At 45.3% G+C, this 19,240-nt stretch overlaps 1 protein-coding gene across 2 annotated transcripts in view; it reads left to right on the top strand.

Moving 5' to 3' along the window:
- SIAH1 (siah E3 ubiquitin protein ligase 1) overlaps positions 1-15,605 on the top strand; it is a 51,929-nt gene extending 36,324 nt beyond the window's left edge. The window contains exons 1-2 of one of the 2 annotated variants that reach the window (XM_038753790.1): positions 7,484-7,667; positions 14,076-15,605. In XM_038753790.1, the coding sequence (XP_038609718.1) occupies positions 7,577-7,667; positions 14,076-14,926 (942 nt within the window). In that variant the 5' untranslated portion in view covers positions 7,484-7,576 and the 3' untranslated portion in view covers positions 14,927-15,605. Of the gene's footprint in view, positions 1-7,483; positions 7,668-14,075 lie in introns of those variants that run through there. The other variant, XM_038753791.1, reaches the window with a different exon arrangement.
- The last annotated feature ends 3,635 nt before the right edge of the window (positions 15,606-19,240 follow it).

Genomic DNA, 19,240 nt, shown 5'->3' with positions numbered 1-19,240 from the left:
TACCCAACAACGGGCTCACGGTCTAGAAGACTGAAGTAATCCATAGCATAGATTGGAGAGGGAAGAGGCTGGAGACTGGGAGACCAGCAAGGAGGCTGATGTAATAGTCTCGCCGTGGAAAAGACCAGAACTTGTACCAGGGTGGTAACAGTCTTGGTGGAAGAGGAAGGGATGAACCCAGGAAATGTTACAGCAGGAAGAAGTGGCAGGTTTTGTCAGACTGAATGTGAAAATTGAAAGATAGAGACAAAGGTGATACTGAGATTGCAGGCTCCTGGGATAGGGAAGTGTTAATGACAAAGATGGGAAATCTTGGAAGAAGAGTGGGTCTGGGGGAAAGATGACACCCAAGTGGAAGTGTCTTGGAGGCAAGAAGAGATGTGAAATTGCATGTCAGGTGAGGTCAGGTCAGGGCTAAAGAAAGGGATTTGGGAGTCTTGTGCAAAAGAGGGTAGCTGAAGCCATGTGAGTGGATGAATTCCCCTAGAGAGTGAGTGTAGAGTAAGAGGAGTAGGGAACCCAGGACAGAGCCCTGTGGGATGCCCAGAGAATGAGTTTGAGTGGTCAGGGAGGTAGGAGGGGAAACAAGTTAACAGAACCAAGGCCTGATAAAGTTTTGAGAAGGTGGGAGTGGTCCTTTGAGTCAAAAGTAGAAGTAGAGAAACAGGAATGGGATGGTCTGAGGTGTTTTCTCTCTGTCTCTCCCTCTCTCCCTCCCTCCCTCCCTCTCCTCCCCCTCCTCCATTTTGCCAATTTTGTGTCTTTTAAGTTTTGGATCATATTTTAGGCAAAACCCTTGAACACTGAAGCAGATTGTAAAATTACAAATTGTAAAATGAATGGCCTGCTCTTCCTTCAAAGTAGAGAATTTACCAAATCAGTCTAGAACAGCTGAATTGGAATGTGCCAATTCTTTTTAACAGTTTTACTCATCCTGCCCGTGCTAGGTTGGCTTCCTCAGTGCCTGTGTTCTTCCTTCATAGCTTTCTGAACCTTTAAGTTCATAGTTAGCTTTTAATCACAGAGGATAATTTCTGTCAGCTTGATTTAATTGTCCCACTTATTACCTGGACACACTTGTAAGAACTGGAGGAAGGAAGCTCCACTGAACAGTTCCAGTTGCTAAACATTCAAAACTGGAGCTTAAGAGTGGACTTTTCTAGGGACTTAGGTGGATCTTGGAGGCTCTCCAAAAGAACAGACTCCTAGCTACTATACAGCTGAGAATTATAGCCACAATCATGTCTTGGACTGAAGCTCCCTGAGGGCTCATGACAGATGACAAATTTTTGAGCTATAGCTTTTAATTGTGATATTCGTGCCATGCGCTTCACTGAGCACTGGGGTGGATACAGGCAAGTCAGGTTGGACACAGCCCTTGTACCACATGGGGCTCACAGTTGTAATCCCCATTTTTACGGGTGAGGTAACTGGGGCACAGAGAAGTGAAGTGACTTGCCCAAGGTCACCCAGCAGTCGTGGCAGAGCCGGGATTAGAACCCAGATGCTTCTGATTCCCAGGCCTGTGCTCTATCCACTAGGCCACACTGCTTCTGTTTTCTGCTAAAGAATATTAGTGGCTAGAGTGTGAAGATGAACCTTCCTGCATCTCCTCTCTGGCAATATCCGTGTAGGTTTTTGAAGGTTGGTAGTCCTATGAAAGTCATCCCAAAGGGCAAAATGTCTGACATTAAGTGTTCAGAGGACGATATAGCAAGCATTCAGACTAGTCAGGTGCATTTTTCTTTTATTTGATGACATATTAAAGGATGGTAAACAAAACTATCATATTCGACCCTAGGTTAAACTTGATTACTCAGTGCTAAGCCCAAAGTTATTTTCTGGAATGGAGAATATAATTAATTTCTTCTGTGTGGATTAGGATTCTAGTGGTTGATAGCCCCCGCACAAGGAAATATTTTAAAACCGGAGTGCAGATTATCAGTTATACTTACTGAGCACTTACCGTGTGCAGGGCACTGTAGTAAGTGCTTGGGAGAGTACAACCCAACAATATAACATACATTCCCGGCCCCCAACAAGCTTACAGTCTAGAGGGGGAGACAGACATTAATATAAATAAATCAATTACAGTTACGTACATAAATGCTGTGGGCTGGGATGGCGGGGGTGGCGAATAAAGGGAGCAAGTCAGAGAAAAGAGGAAATGGGAGCTTAGTAAGGGAAGTCCAGGCCTCTTGGAGGAGATATATGTACCTTCCCTGAGGTTTTGAAGGTGGGGAGAGTAATTTTTCTGTCAGATAGAAAAGGGAGGGCATTCCAGGCCAGAGGCAAGACATGGATGAGAGATCGGCGGTGAGTTTGATCGAAGTACAGTGAATGGGCTGGCATCAGAGGACCGAACGAAGTGTGCTGGCTGGGGTTGTAGTAGGAGAGTAGCAAGGCGAGGAAGGAGGGGGCAAGGTTACAGAGTGCTTTAAAACCGATGGTAAGGCGTTTGATGTGTAGGTTTATGGGAAAGCACTGGAGGTTCTTGAGGAGTGGGGAAACCTACCATGAACGATTTTGTAGAAAAAGATCTGGGCAGCAGAGTGAAGCATGGACTGGAGCGGGCAGAAAAAGGAGCCAGGGAGGTCAGCAAAGAGGCTGCTACAGTAATCAAAGGAAGGCTGGGGAATAAGTGCTTGAATTAACACGGTAGCAGTTTGGGTAGAGAGAAAAGGACAGATTTTAGCCATGTCGTGAAGGTCGAACCGACAGGATTTAGTGATAGATCGAATATGTGGGTTGAATGAGAGAGAGGAGTCCAGGAAAATCCCAAGGTTATGGCGTGTGAAAGAGGAAGGGTGGTGGTGCTGTTGACAGTGATGGGGGAAAGTCAGGGGGAGGACAGGGTTTGGATGGGAAGATAAATTTTGTTTTAGATGTGTTAAGCTTGCGGTGATGGGAGGACATCCAAGTAGAGATGTCTTGAAGGCAGGAGGGAATGTGAGACTTCAGAGAGGGAGAGAGATCAGGGCTGGAGATGTAGATTGGGGAATCATCCACAGAGAGGTGGCAGTTGAAGCCACGGGAGTGAATGAGTTGTCTTTGGGAGTGAATAATAATGATGGTATTTGTTAAGCGCTTACTGTGTGCAAAGCACTGTTCTAAGCGCTGGGGAGGTTACAAGGTGATCAGGTTGTCCCACGGGGGGACTCACAGTTTTAATCCCCATTTTACAGATGAGGTAACTGAGGCACAGAGAAGTTAGGTGACCTGCCCAAAGTCACACAGCTGACAGGTGGCGGAGCTGGGATTTGAACCCATGACCTCGGACTCCAAAGCCCATGCTCTTTCCACTGAGTTCTCGAAGGGAGTGGGTGTAGATGGAGAATAGAAGGGCACCCAGAACTGAATCTTGAGGGACACCACAGTTAGGAGGCGGGAGGCAGAGATATGAAGAGTATTCTATATCCTTCTTTTAGGATATACATAAAAGGGGGAGAAAAAAAACTTTCATTTTTAAGGAGCTGTTTAACAATCCTCCTTTGAGATAAGTAAAGTAAAAGTATAAAATTTTCAAGTGAGAACAAAGAAGTGATCCCTCCCCAATTCTTTTTTAAATTCCAGCAAGATTTATAAAATGGGTAAGAGAACATTTGGACACTCTTATTATTCTTGTATAATCCTCTAAAAGAGTGTTCTTTGAGTGGCACACCAGTTTCTAATGGGAGCTTTTAGTAGATAGTTTCCTAATTCCCCCACCTTTTCCTAGAAATGCGACTAAAGGAGAACATGATGAAATACACTAAGCAAACGTGCATAAGCAAGTGGATATTTTGTGACTTTATGGATTGCCTCAAAATGCAGAGCTTTAAAAATAGGCCACGCCTTTTTATTGTCTTGGAAATTTTTAGTTGTTGAAATTGAGGAGCTCTCAGGATAATTATATTGGACTCCCATTTTCATCCTGATAGAGCTGGAATTCATTCATTCAATCGTATTTATTGAGCGCTTACTGTGTGCAGAGCACTGTACTAAGCGCTTGGGAAGTACAAGTTGGCAACATATAGCGACAGTCCTTACCCAACAGTGGGCTCACGGTCTAGAAGGGTCTAGACAAAAAACAAAACATATTAACAAAATAAAATAAGAATAGTAAATATGTACAAGTAAAATAGAGTAATAAATATGTACAAACATATATACAGGTGCTGTGGGGAGCGGAAGGAGGTAGGGCAGGATGGTATGCTTGACACCCTAGGTGTTGGGTTCCAGTCCACTTGTCATAGTATTTATTATAAGTGCATATGACAGAAATGTGTTTTTTTCCTTAATTAGGATCATTCAGACAATTTTTATTGATAATTCTTTTTGTTTTCCAATTACTATAGCAACTTGAATAATATCCATAAACCTGATTTTTAACGAGTGTGATCGTTAAAATATTACTAATGTAGACATGATTGCGATTTAGAAAGACTCACTGTTGTGTTATTTCTCTAGCCAGGCAAAGTATAAATTGATTAAAGTAAGTCCCTTTTTTATTAAGAAAAAGGAACCTTCTGATCAACAGTTTTGTAAAGGGAAACGGAAAAGGTAGGGCAGATAAGATCTTGGAAAACAAACTAAAATTTTTACCAACTTTTGAAAATCATTTTCATACAAAATAGCAAATATAAAACGCAACACCTCATTAGCACTTATTTGTAACAGAATATTTTGGCTCAGGGTGAAATCTGTTAATTTTATCTTTTATCAACAATTCTGTCATACAGTGTGCCTACTATATGTAACTAGGTGTTGAAGGAATATGTAAAAAGAGGAGCCCTGGTTCTGACTCTCCAGGTGACTGGTCATGAAGAGAACGAGATATGAAATGATGAACACACAGTATCGTTAGGTAGTGTAGATAAAAATAGCCAACACAAGTGGATAAGTGACAAATATTAGTCGAGCCAAGCGAGGGAGGGATCCCCGTTGGGAATGCCGAGGTAGCTAGAGGGATGGTGCCCCCAGGATGGGGCTGTGCCCTTGAAGCGGGGGCATTTTTTAAGGATAATTAGTAGTGTAATATTAGTGTGGCATCTATGTACTGACAAATTCCAGAGGACAAACTTACAACGGGGACCCTGCCCAGAATTACTTCTAACTCCCCTTCGTGCCTAGCACGCACTTTGGCACATAGTCAGTGCTTAGTAAATATCAAAATTACTTTATCCAGACATTTTTAACCTTGAAACCACTAGGTATTGTTTTCCCCTTTTAATGTTTACCTCCAGACCCGAGCTTAGGTCCTAGGCTGTTTATAATTTGTGATTTTAATAATAATAATAATAATAATGGCATTTATTAAGCAGTTACTATGTGCAAAGCACTGCTCTAAGCACTGGGGAGGATACAAGGTGATCAGGTTGTCCCCCGGGGGGCTCACAGTCTTCTTCCCCATTTTACAGATGAGGTAACTGAGGCACAGAGAAGCGAAGTGACGTGCCCAAAGTCACACAGCTGATTTTAACCTGTTTTTGGTTTAATTTTCCTTACATCTAGTTGCCTATTTCATTAAAAGTTTTGGTAAGAATATTTTTAATTCTTGGTGAATTCTTAAGTAGGAAACGACTGATTTAGAGTTGTTTTGTGTGTAGTTTAAAAATCACTCGACATGTGTGGGTTTTTTGTTGTTTTGTTGTTTTTTTTGGGGGGGGGGGCAGATAAGTTAACCCTTCTCCCAAGGAATATAGTTTCAGAGTGGAAACCAAAAAATATATCGGTCTTAAAGGAATAATGATGATGATAATTACAATAATCGTGGTTTTTAAGCGCGAACTATGGGCCAAGCACTGTGCTGGGGTGGATGCAAGCAAATTGGACAGAGGCAGATATTCTTTAATCATCATCAATCGTATTTATTGAGCGCTTACTGTGTGCAGAGCACTGTACTAAGCGCTTGGGAAGTACAAATTGGCAACCTATAGAGACAGTCCCTACCCAACAGTGGGCTCACGGTCTAAACATCTGTGATCGATCACTTTAAAACTGGTTTTTCAAGCTCTCGTCGGCAGTCGAGCTTAAATTCATTTTTTTTTTTTTCTCCGAAACGGTCGGATAAAGTTTCCCAGTAAACAGCCAGTCGAGGATCAGAAGGATTTAGGAGATATCTTTGAGATTCTGTAGACTCCACCACCGGGCGGCCCAGCCGCTTGCCGCCTGATGTAATTACAGGTTAAAAACTCGGGAGTACACAAGAGCTGATGCAATCCAGTGCAAGGCCCGGGACCTTGTCGAAAAAGGGGCGATGCTCGTCAAACCCTGGGCCCAGTGAGCCGGGTGGAAAACGGCTTTCCGAGAGCCTGAGGGGGAGGGGAACGCGAGGTGAGCCAGAAATCAATCCATTAATCGTATTTATTGAGCGCTTACTGGGTGCAGAGCACTGGACTAGGCGCTTGGGAAGTACAAGCTGGCAACATCAGTCCCTACCCAACAGTGGGCTCACAGTCCAGAAAGTGAAGGATTCAAGCGTGGGGCAGAAGAGGAGCGGCCCCGCTCCCGGGGAATCCCGCTCCCAATCGGGAAAACTTCAGCCGTGCCGGAGAGGGAGCACCTGTTGGGTCGCCTCGAGAGTCGTCTAATGGCGTCCGATCTGGATTCCCAATCCCTTTCTTTTCCTCTGGAATTCGAGTCCGAAGAGGTAGCGTAGGAAATACAAACGGATTGAGGGGAAGGGACACGGTGGCCTTTCAGGGGCATTATCTGGGGAGGGGGGGTTGGGGGTGACCTATCGGCTCCTTACACCGAAAAGGAATTTCGGCCCAGGAGTAGGCAGTTTATCCGTTGAGCGTGCCAGTCCTGACAACAACAACAACACAACAACAACAACGAAAACGTTTTCCCCTCCCGGCAGGTCAGCTCGGTTTGGGCGAGGGCCGGCTTTGGGGGGGGGGTGTTTCCAGCCGCGGCCCGGTTGGTGGGTGGGACTGTCTTTATATGTTGCCAGCCTGTGCTTCCCAAGCGCTTAGCACAGTGCTCTGCACACAGTCAGCGCTCAATAAATACGGTTGGTTGATTGGGGGTCCTAAGGGCGTCCTAAAGGCCGGGCCGGGCCCGCAGTGACTGTGAGCCCACTGTTGGGTAGGGACTGTCTCTGTATGTTGCCAGCTTGTACTTCCCAAGCGCTTAGCACAGTGCTGTGCACACAGTCAGCGCTCAATAAATACGATTGATTGATTGATTGATTGGGGGGGTCCTAAAAGCCGGGCCCGCGGTGAGTTGGCACTGCCATTTTAGGGCCCTGCTCGGAGGGCCGCACAGGACCGGCCCGCTTTCCGTCTCAGCGCTTAGAACAGGGTTTCTCACATCGTAAGCGCCTCCCAAACGCCATCAGCGTTCTTCTTCTCGACTTTTTGTTCGAAACGGGGCTGGGGGGCGGGGGCCGGCGCCCCTCCCCCCGGGCGGTGACGATGGGGGGCGGGGCCGGGCCTCGCCTCCCCGAAGCCCCCTCGGATTGCCCGAGCCGTCCCCCCTCCAGCCCCGTCGCCCCGGGCCCGGGGGACAGCCCCGTCCGGTCGCCACTTGGGCGAGCAGGCCCCCCTCCCCCCGGCTCCGGGCCGAAACGCGATGAGCCGCCGGACTCCTCATGACGGGGAAACCTGCGCTCCACTGCCTGTACTCGTGGAAGGGAGTCCTGCTTACATGTCTGCCGGCCGCTAGGACCAGGAAGAGGAAAGGTACGAGCCGCGGAAAACCGCCCTCCTGCCCCGGAACGGCTGCCGCCACGCTCATTTCCCCCCAATCAGCCGGTCAATCGATCGTATTGATTGAGCGCCCACCTTGCTTTTAGACTGGGAGCCCACTGTTGGGTAGGGACTGTCTCTGTATGTTGCCAGCTTGTACTTCCCAAGCGCGTAGTACAGTGCTCTGCACACAGTAAGCGCTCAATAAATACGATTGATTATGCAGATTGCCGGACTAAGCGCTCGGAGAGGACAGTCCGGCGGCAGAGAGAGACGCCCCTACCCAACAACAGGCCCACAGTCTAGACTGTGACCCCTCTGTTGGGTAGGGACTGTCTCTGTATGTTGCCAGCTTGTACTTCCCAAGCGCTTAGTACAGTGCTCTGCACCCAGTAAGCACTCAATAAATACGATTGATTGATAGAAGGGGGAATCGATTCATCTGGGTGTATTTGTACATATCTATGCTATTTATTTTATTTTGTTAGCATGTTTGGTTTTGTTCTCTGTCTCCCCCTTTTAGACTGTGAGCCCACTGTTGGGTAGGGGCTGTCTCTATATGTTGCCAGCTTGTACTTCCCAAGCGCTTAGTACAGTGCTCTGCACCCAGTAAGTGCTCAATAAATACAATCGATAGAAGGGGGAATCGATTCGTCTGGGTGTACTTGTGCATATCTGTTCTATTTATTTTATTTTGTTAGCATGTTTGGTTTTGTTCTCTGTCTCCCCCTTTTAGACTGTGAGCCCACTGTTGGGTAGGGGCTGTCTCTATATGTTGCCAACTTGTACTTCCCAAGCGCTTAGTACAGTGCTCTGCACCCAGTAAGCTCTCAATAAATACGATTGATTGATAGAAGGGGGACTCGATTCGCCTGGGTGTACTTGTACATATCTATTCTATTTTATTTTGTTAGTATGTTTGGTTTTGTTCTCTGTCTCCCCCTTCTAGACTGTGAGCCCCCTGTTGGGTAGGGACTGTCTCTATATGTTGCCAACTGGTACTTCCCAAGCGCTTAGTACAGTGCTCTGCACCCAGTAAGCGCTCAATAAATACGATTGATTGATAGAAGGGGGAATCAATTTGTCTGGGTGTACTTGTACATATCTATTCTATTTATTTTATTTTGTTAGTATGTTTGGTTTTGTTCTCTGTCTCCCCCTTCTAGACTGTGAGCCCCCTGTTGGGTAGGGGCTGTCTCTAGATGTTGCCAGCTTGTACTTCCCCAGCGCTTAGTACAGTGCTCTGCACCCAGTAAGCGCTCAGTAAATGCGGTTGATTGATAGAAGGGGGAATAGATTCATCTAGGTGTACATATCTGGGTGTACTTGTACATATCTATTTATTTTATTTTGTTAGTATGTTTGGTTTTGTTCTCTGTCTCCCCCTTTTAGACTGTGAGCCCACTGTTGGGTAGGGGCCGTCTCTATATGTTGCCAACTTGTACTTCCCAAGCGCTTAGTACAGTACTCTGCACACAGTAAGCACTCAATAAATACAATTGATTGATTGGGTGTTCCAGAGGAGACCACCACTTTATTTCTCTCTCTGCAGACCAATGCTGTTGTTTTTTTTTTTTTTTTTTAAATCACACGTTTCGGGGGAGAGCAGAGTTTTTAGGAAGCGAATATGGGTGTTTACTTTTTTTAATGAGAATCATTAATTCTGTTCACGGAGCCGTCCTCTGAGACTTTATCTTTTAACATTGTGGTCAAGTTTCTCTAATGTTCACCTTGGGCCGGGTTAAAGCTGTTTTTTTTTTTTTAAAAAAAAAATCACACTTTTCGGGGGAGAGCAGAGCTTTTAGGAAGCGAATACGGGTGTTTAGTTTTTTTTATGAGAATCAGAAATTCTGTTCACAGAGCCGTCCTCTGAGACTGTTTTTTAATGTTGTGGTCAAGTTTCTCTAATGTCCAGCTTGGGCCGGGTTAAACTGTTCTCGGGGACACTGGCTCGATTAACTCGTGAATCTCCTTTCGGAGAGTCGAGGCTGCGTTTGGTGGCTAGGTTTTCTGGTGATTGTAAGCGGGTGATGTTGGGAGGAGGACAAGTACGGCCCGTATCGAGGCTACCAGTCATGTCTTTCACATCTTGTGACTATTCAAATTTCTGTGCCTGTTCCGTGCTTGTTCGGGAACGAAAACTGTTTGCTAGGTTTTTTTTCAGAGTTTTGTGGAAAGGGAACTGACTGGAGTAGAAATCTTTTCCAATTGTAGGTGCTAGAGTTGAACAGATGGAGGCACCATGCCTAAACAGGCAAGACGGGTTAGAATTCTTGGCTTGTAGGAAAATTAGAATCTGTGGACTTAGTGTTTAAGTATTATTCAGTCAGTGGTATCTGTTGAGCATTTACTCTGTGCGGAGCACTGTTAGAGAAGCAGTTGTGCAATAATCAGCCGCCTCTCGGGGATTGGTAGGCCGTTTTAGTTATGCAATTAGTAAGTGATGACTTGTAAGTGGCCCATGAAGACCTACTTCCCTTCATTTTTGTGCTGGTCACCACAAAAATAAATGCCTATCGGATTTGTCACTAAGCAGGGCTAAATCGTCAGCATAATGATTTATATCATATAGCAGTGACCCCAAATATTCTTTGAGATTTTTGCATACGACAGATATACCTCCGTAGGTCTTAGGGTTTGGGAAGAACCTGGGGTCCCTGCATCTGTTACCATTTAATGAAGCAACAGGGAAAGAAATATCTAATGTTGAGTGCCTGACATGCTTTTTCCAGAATCCTAGGTGCCTTCTGGTACCAAGAAAACATTGGCAGTGCCTAACTGTAGACGTCAAAAACTCAAGCTAGTGTACAAGAATTTATTAAGCCGTGACACTAGCTTCACACACAAAAAAATAAGAACTACCATTAGGCTAAGTTTTAATCTTCATTTGTGGCACGGGCTTGGTAGACGGATGAGCTGGAGAAGATGGAGCCCATTTTAACTTCAGTCTTTTAGTTCTCTTCTGCATGGCATTTTAATGATCAATCTGGGAAAGTCAGGAGAAAAGAATCTCTTCAAATAGTTGCTAAAACAACTTTGATAATCTTGAAAAATAAACGAGACTGTATGACATCAAGGAACGGTTTTTCAAAGGGCCCTCCGTGGACCACTTGAGTAGGGTAAAAAGGCCTGAGGAAATCCAGTTCCTATTTACATTTCCAGGAGGTTGGATCTCCCCCCCTGTTCCTGGAGACTTCATTCCTTCACAGTCTCTCCCCATTCCCGCATACTCTTCCTTTGCCCCTCCGCGTTTTTCTCCCCTCAGCTTGTTGCTTTTGTGGGGAGGGAGAGGAAAAATTGTGGAGGGGGGCACAAAACATGCCAGCCTGCAAAGAGGCAGTGGAAGAAGATTAGGGAGTGATGGGAAGGGGAAAGAGGCGGCCACGGGTTCATATCTATTCTATTTATTTTGTTAGTATGTTTGGTTTTGTTCTCTGTCTCCCCCTTCTAGACTGTGAGCCCGCTGTTGGGTAGGGACTGTCTCTATATGTTGCCGACTTGTGCTTCCCAAGCGCTTAGTACAGTGCTCTGCACCCGGTAAGCGCTTAATAAATACGATTAATTGATTGATTGGAGGGGAGAGAGGACTGGGCTTGGGCCGCAGTGGTAATGTGGAGCAGGGATCAGCAGAGATACTGGTCTAGACGCGCTCTGAAGGTCCCTTTCCATTCGGGCATTGGCTTTTGAGCCCCTGCTGGGCACAGAGCCCGTGGTAGGCCCTTGGAAGCCTGCCATCAAAATAAAGGAAATGACCTCAGCCATGGAGAAACTTAGTCTGAGAGCCGGAAGTTTTTGGAGGACTGAAGTTAGAAGGACAGATGTAGCTTTAATAAGAATAAGAAGGGTTTTGAAGATGACGGTGTAGGGTTGGTGGTGAACTGTAAGATTGGTCCAAGCTGCAGCGTTTTCATCCATTCATTCTTTCAGTTGTATTTATTGAGCACTTACTGTGTGCAGAGCACTGTACTAAGCGCTTGGAAAGTACAGTTCAGCAACAGAGACCATCCCTGCCCGTAACGGGCTCACAGTCTAGAACCATTGCCACTAGACATAGCTTGTTTCCCAGAGAAATGGGCTGAGGAAGGAAAATACTGTGTCTCAGTGGCGTTGCTCTCTAGAGAGATGCTAGTCCTATTGCGGCTCCCTTGACTAGCTGGATCGCCGTACACCACTTTTTTCGTCCGGTGGATGTTTGTGTGGTGGCCTAACTGAACTAGGTGCCAAGTTGTAGATTATATTTTTCAGTCCAGATTTGTGGCTTGTTTATGGTCGGCGTTGTCGAAGTGGCTCACTGTCTTGTTACAGGAAGTGGAGAAAAAGTAGAAATTTTGCCTTGAGAACTTGTAAAAAAAAAATGTTAAAGGTCAGTATGGCTAAATGCCTTTACAGGATAAATTCTGCTTGGTAGAACTACTTAGTAGCCCTCCCTCCTACTTATTGTGAGCCCCATGTGGAACAGGAACTGTATCCAACTAAATTATCATGTACTATCCCAGCACTTAATAAAGGGTTGTTTTTGGTTTTTTTTTAAGTTATTTGCTAAGCATTACTATGTGGCAGGCACTCTAGTGCAGGGGTAAATGCAAGCTAATCAGGTTGGACACAGTCCATGTCTTGCATGGGGCTAACGGTCTTAATCTCCCTTTTACAGATGATTCATTCATTCATTTAGTCAGTTGTATTTATTGAGTCTTACCGTGTGCAGAGCACTGTACTGAGCGCTTGGGAAGTACAAATAGGCAGCATATAGAGACCGTCCCTACCCAGCAACAGGCTCACAGTCTAGAAGCGGGGAGATGGACAAAAAAACAAAACATGGTGTAACTGAGGCCCGGAAAAGGGAAGTTATTTGCCCAAGGTCACACGGCAGACAAGTGGCAGAGCTGGGACTAGAACCCAGGAGCCCAGGCCCGGGCTCTACCACTAGTCTATGCTTTTCTCATTCCTTTTCCGTAGTAAATGCTTAACAGGTACCATAATTATCATCGCAAGTCGAGCCTGGATAGAGATGACAGGGGAGAAAGACCCCTTTTGTCTCTTCCAATCCTCTACCGAGGCTGGGTAGAGAAGTACAGCCTGGATTAAAGGTGGCTGAAGTCTGGATCCCCAAGGTGTCAGGTGAAACGTCAGCTGGCACCCAACTGCTGGATCTCCAGAGCGGGAGTGAGGAAAGTTGGAAGCTAATAGTCCCAGAGGCCTCCTACCCTACACCTCCCTCCTTGGGGAGCTGAGAGTGGGACAAGTGGTGTTTTTTAGCCATCTAAGACCATCCGAGTACATTTACAGAATTTGAACTATACATGAACCCCCAAACTGCAGTTTTTGACTTCTTTGGATTGTCTTCTTTTTTGCTTCTAATTGCAACTTAACCGTTTTGAGCTTTTCTGGAAGCCTTCAACGATGTAACATGATTGTCTAACTAAAAGGGAAGCAGAGTAGGTTGCCAATATAGTAGCTTCCAATTCCGTTTTCACAAGATTAAGTAAAAGACAAAACGTTTAACTCCACATTGGGTTTTTTTTTTCCTGTTTTGAAGCAAATTGTGGTGTAGTGGTGTAAAATTTAGTGTGTGTGTGTGTGTGTGTGTGTGTGTGTGTTTATAGTGGCGGCTGCCAGCTTTAGTTGGCTGGGTGACTCTCACACAACCTTTATAATGAAAGTTTTTCCTAAGAATTACCCGTTTACTCTTGTCTTTCATTTGTCCATATAATTATAGTATTTGTTAAGTGCTTACTTTGTTCCAGGCACTGTTCTAAGTGTTGGATGGCATCTGGATTACGACCTCTTCAGCAAGCATTCTGAGTAGTTTGAATTGGTTCATAATCATCTACATTTTTATATAAATATGATTAATTTGTCACTTGTTCATATTCGTTGAGCGCTTTCTATGTGTCGGGCACCATCCTAAGCACTGGGGTAGGTGCACAGTCCCAAGTCGGGTTCACAGTCGTAATCCCCATTTGACATAGGAGGTAACTGAGGTACAGAGAAGGGAAGCGACTTGCCCAAGGGCCTAGAGTGGACAGGTGTGGGGCTGGGTCCAGAACCCAAGTCCTAATGATTCCCAAGCCTGGAATCCGTCCAGTGGCCTATGCTAGACTAGTATTTGGCCACGTTCGGTGGCGGCCGTGTGGGTATTTACTTTGCAGACAGGTATTCTCCAGAACTCCCCTCTGTATTTGAGTCTTTTACTCCTCTTTTCTCCCAGCACAAGGCTTAGGTCACGTGTTCAACCTCTTTAGGTTGCCGAAACCCTCTCGTCGGTCATCCAGAAATGGCAACAGTCCTAGTTTATAATTTTCGACAACCTCCCCTGCCCCAGGTGGGGCGTGGAGAACGCCGTCCTGCAGGAACCCATCACTGATATTCCGAGAGGTAACGGTGTGTCTTCTCTGCTTGCAGAAATGAGCCGTCAGACCGCCACAGCACTACCCACCGGTACTTCCAAGTGTACGCCGTCGCAGCGGGTGCCCGCCCTGACCGGCACAACAGCTTCCAACAATGACTTGGCGAGTCTCTTCGAGTGCCCCGTCTGCTTTGACTATGTGTTGCCCCCCATCCTCCAGTGTCAGAGCGGCCACCTTGTCTGTAGCAACTGTCGTCCGAAGCTCACATGCTGCCCGACTTGCCGAGGCCCGCTGGGGTCCATCCGCAACCTGGCCATGGAGAAAGTTGCCAACTCCGTACTGTTCCCGTGTAAATATGCCTCTTCCGGGTGTGAGATAACTCTTCCGCACACAGAGAAAGCAGACCACGAAGAGCTCTGTGAGTTTAGGCCTTATTCCTGTCCGTGTCCCGGTGCTTCGTGTAAATGGCAGGGGTCTCTGGATGCTGTCATGCCGCATCTGATGCATCAGCATAAGTCCATCACGACGTTACAGGGAGAGGATATAGTTTTTCTCGCTACGGACATTAACCTCCCCGGGGCCGTCGACTGGGTTATGATGCAGTCCTGCTTTGGCTTCCACTTCATGTTAGTCTTGGAGAAGCAGGAGAAGTACGACGGTCACCAGCAGTTCTTCGCCATTGTTCAGCTGATAGGAACGCGCAAGCAAGCCGAAAATTTTGCTTATCGACTGGAGCTGAACGGCCATAGGCGGCGATTGACTTGGGAGGCGACCCCTCGATCTATTCACGAGGGAATTGCAACCGCTATTATGAACAGCGACTGTCTAGTTTTTGACACCAGCATTGCACAGCTTTTTGCGGAAAACGGCAACTTAGGCATCAATGTAACTATCTCGATGTGCTGAAATGGCAGTCGGACCCTTTCAGGCCAGTGTTTAAAACCGTCGCATCTAACGTCACCGAAAATAGGGTAACCATCTCTTTGACTGCCAGATACAAACTGTTTTGGTAGATGTCAGCTAGACCCGGGAAGGTGAATACAAGGAAAGGCTGTTAAAATTACAGGAAAGCAGTTGCATGTAGTAACACTAATATATTTAAAAATACGTCAACAGTAAACCACTGAAAATATCTATACACCCAAAATGGGCATCTTTTGTATTAAGGAGAAAGTTAATTCTACAGGAAATGTTGTAAAATAATTCTAAACTTGTGTTTGTAGATTGATTGTACTGTTGAGGAGAATACTGTTTTTGTGTTTTGGTTTGTGTTTCTCTCTCCCACCCCCCCTTGACTGACAAGCCATGTTGAGTGGTCTTTGACCGCTGCTTCCCCCCCCCCCCACCCCGCCCTTTGTAAGTCACTACATAGTATTGCTGCTGTTTGTGTATATTTTTTTGTGTATTTGCTAATTTTTATTAACTTCTAGTTTTTCATTAAATAAATTTGACTTTCTTTTCTGTAATTCAGGTTTTCCTTTTTTTGTACCTTTTAAAAATTACAGGTGTCTTATCTTTTTGATATGCATAATTGTTTATGGTAAAGTTTATACCTATGTATGTTTGATCATTTTTTTCTCCCCCCCCCCCCCCCGATAATCAGTTCATTGGTAATAGTAATTCAGTGATTTTTGTGAAGATTGAAACTCTTAAAAAGAGCAGTTTCATTGGAAGAATGATCAAAAAGGAGCTCTTTGCAGCGGAGGTAGACACTTTTTTTTTTCCTTTTCATACCGTCAAATCAACTCTAGGAAGGAAGGGATAGTAGGGAATAAGTCTAATTAAGATCCAGCATATTTTTCCAAAAAAAAAATAAAAAGAGAAAGCAAACATTTGTTCAAAAATGCTTGTATTTATTGGTTTTGCCAAAAAAAGCATTGTCTTATTACAGTATTTGTAATTTAAAAGCAACTCATTTGTTTCGAAACAAGGCAGTCTGAAACTAAGATGTTCAAGGTCTTTTATAATTCCGTCATTAAAAGAATACCTGGCAAACTAAAACCTCTAGCGTGTTTGCTTCAGCAGAGAGCTTGATTCAGATGGTTATTTTAATGTACTTGTTTGGCAAGCTGAAGGTCCTGCCTGTTTTGAAGTGGCATAAAGTACAGTTTCCACCGAGGGCTAGCCGGAGTCCGAGTTTTTGAAAGGACTGCGGCCAAATCCTAATTATCCAGGCCCCTTGCTGCTCCTTCTCTCTCCAGTTGACCATGTTTTAGTCCTTTTCACTGCTCATTAGCACATCCCCTGGAAATTGAGTGGGGGAGAGAGGAGAGGAGGTAAAATTCAAACCCGCTACTTACTGGTAATACAGCTGGAGGGAGAAAATAGGAGTGATTAAAGTTAAATTGCAATCCATCACCTATTTAGCCCTCAAGTATTACATGCTGCACCCATTGCCACCGAGGAGAAGGCAGAAAGGAAAGCAGGAAGTCTGTCCTAAAATAGTTTTCGCATGTTTTGTTTCGGCCGAGTTTAGTATTTATGCCATTTTCCCCTTTAGCTTAGCGTAACTACCAGTCATCCTTTTAAGAAACAGTTTTAATATGCTTAAGTAGCTTGTCAAGTGACTTATGTGAAGTATAAATCTCAAGCTGTCTTAAATACGTCTTGGTGAAATTCATTTTTCTCTACTTTTTCCCCCCTGTTTTTAGGTATGATATATGATCAGTGTGCAGGTAAGAGGCTAGGGAATTATAACTGTGTTGGGGAGAGTTGTGAAGTCATGTATTTTTTTTTTTTTTCCAAATAGGAATAAAGGAGCGATCTTTACGTTTACATTCGGGACCTTCTGGTTTCCTGATAAAATTGAAAGGATGGTCATTTAGGAAGGGCTGTTTTGATTAGTTTGGCTATTTTAATTGCATCTGTTATCACTTGCAGCTTTTTTTTCCTTTCTTTTTTTTTTTTAAATGGTATTTGTTTAGCCTTTACACTGTGCCAGGCACTGTACTCGGTGCTGGGGTAGATACAAGTTACTTCATTCAGTTGTGTTTATTGAGCGCTTAACTGTGTGCAAAGCAGTGTACTAACATAGTCCGTGTCCCATATGGGGCTCGTTTGCATTAATTCCCGGTACCCACTTGAGGTAACTGAGGCACAGAGAAGTTAAGTAACTTGCCCACGGTCACAGAGCAGACAAGTGGCAGAACTGAATAGGCCCGGGCTCTACCCACTAGGCCACGTTGCTTTTCTATGCCCATTGTTGGGTAGGGACTATCTCTATATGTTGCCAACTTGTACTTCCCAAGCGCTTAGTACAGTGCTCTGCACACAGTAAGCGCTCAATAAATACGATTGATAATATGTTGGAGCCCAGAGACCCATCAAGTGTTTGTTTTTTTTAATTTTTTTAAACAAGTAGTGGTTTCATTCAGAAATTTGGGATGCGTGTAGCTCTTCTATACAATTAGTAAATGAAGCTCTTCTCTTGCTGGTAGTAATTTTGTCTAACTTGGGTGAAATTTGTTACTCTGTCCCTCCCCCTAATAGTGGAAAACGTAAAATTTGAGCACGTTCCAGCGCCAGTTTCATCATCAATCGTATTTATTGAGCGCTTACCAGGTGCAGAGCACTGTACTAAGTTTCAGTTACGTCTCTGTTTTCATAAATAGGATATTAAATGGCTTTCCTTTCCCCCATCAGTTTTCAGTGACCTAGTGCTGGTCAATTGCAGATTGCCAATCCTGAGGAAGAAAGGCTTATAGTTGACAGCGGAAGAACAACCCAGGGGAAACCACAGCATAAGCTCCCTATTCATCTCCTCACCTTGGTGCCAGAGCCCAAGAAAGGTCTGTGATTGTCGACTCATTTTATCTCTTGGACTCCCAGCGTACATTCCAGCAACAGCTTTGTGCGGCAGATCTCGTCCTCAAAGAAACTGAAACAGAAGCTGCTTCCTGGTTAACAGCGAACGGTGAAGGGAGGGACAAAGTTTGCATTGGTGTTGCACGGGGGACAGGCTCAGATCCCATTTCAGATCTGTGGAGTGTCTGCTTCTTGCAGTATTTTCTTTTTAAAAGAGGAAATTGGAGCTCCGTATGGATCCTTTGTTAAGAAGGCTTTTTTTGCGGGTGATGTACTGAAACCTCATCCTTATTCCGGGCGATTTTATTGGATGATAACAAGCAGGGTGTGTGTTTTTTCACTCTGGGCACTTGTTTTGGAAGTTACCTGCCTGTGTGATACAACTCACGCTTTCAGGGTCTTTCCTCTCCAAATTTACCGAGGAAAGTGCATTCCGTGGCTGAGGAGGGGACCCGCTTTCCATCTTGCTCCCGGCCCTCCACCTTGGGTGCTTCCATGGGGAGGGGAGAATGGGTCCTTTTGGGTTTTTTAAATGGTATTTAAGTGCTTATTTGTGTGTTGCGCACTGTTCTAAGTACAAGTTAATCAGGTCAGACACAGATTGTGAGCCCCGTGTGGGAGAGGGATTAAGCAGGTGGAAGAACAGCTATTGAATTCCCATTATACAAGTTTAGGAAACCATGGCACAGAGAAGTGGTGATTTGCCCACAGCATTCACTCATTCATTCCATCGTATTTATTGAGCGCTTACCATGCACTGTTCTAAGCACTGGGGGGATACAAGGTGACCAGGTTGTCCCATGTGGGGCTCACAGTCTTCAGCCCCATTTTACAGATGAGGTCACTGAGGCTCAGAGAAGTGAAGCGACTTACCCAAGGTCACACAGCAGACAGGTGGCAGAGCTGGGATTAGAACCCAGGTCTCCTGGTTCCCAGGCCTGTGCTTTTTCCACTAGGCCTCCTGCTTTCCTTGGTGTTGCGTGGGAGATCAAGGCGGAGATTTTCCCCGTGCCAGGGAGCGTGGGGCATGCCACCACCATCTATTTATCATGGCGACTCCGTGGATGTACTTTCTCCAGAAAGTCCCGTCCCCTCCCAACCATCCGCACTTATTAAAAAGCCCGAGGGTTCATGCTCATGTTTGTGGTGTCGTATGTGCGTCCATCAGTGGTATTTCTTGAGCACGCACTGTACTGAGCGGTTGGGAGTACAATATAGCGTGCTCCCTGCCCACAACAAGCTGTCGTCTAAAGGAGGTGTGAGTTTGTGGGAGGTGGTTCAATCCCAACTTGCAGGTCCCCAGTTGCAGCCTAAAGAAAGACCCGGATCTCCGGCCTTTCCCTCGTCCCATTTGGGACAGATTTGCCAGCACTCAGTAAAAGATAACGTTGCTGGGTATGTGACTAGGGATGGGGT

Source organism: Tachyglossus aculeatus, chromosome 11 (assembly GCF_015852505.1).
Source record: "Tachyglossus aculeatus isolate mTacAcu1 chromosome 11, mTacAcu1.pri, whole genome shotgun sequence".
Classification (NCBI taxonomy): domain Eukaryota; kingdom Metazoa; phylum Chordata; class Mammalia; order Monotremata; family Tachyglossidae; genus Tachyglossus; species Tachyglossus aculeatus.
This window is presented reverse-complemented; position numbering and strand designations above follow the sequence as displayed.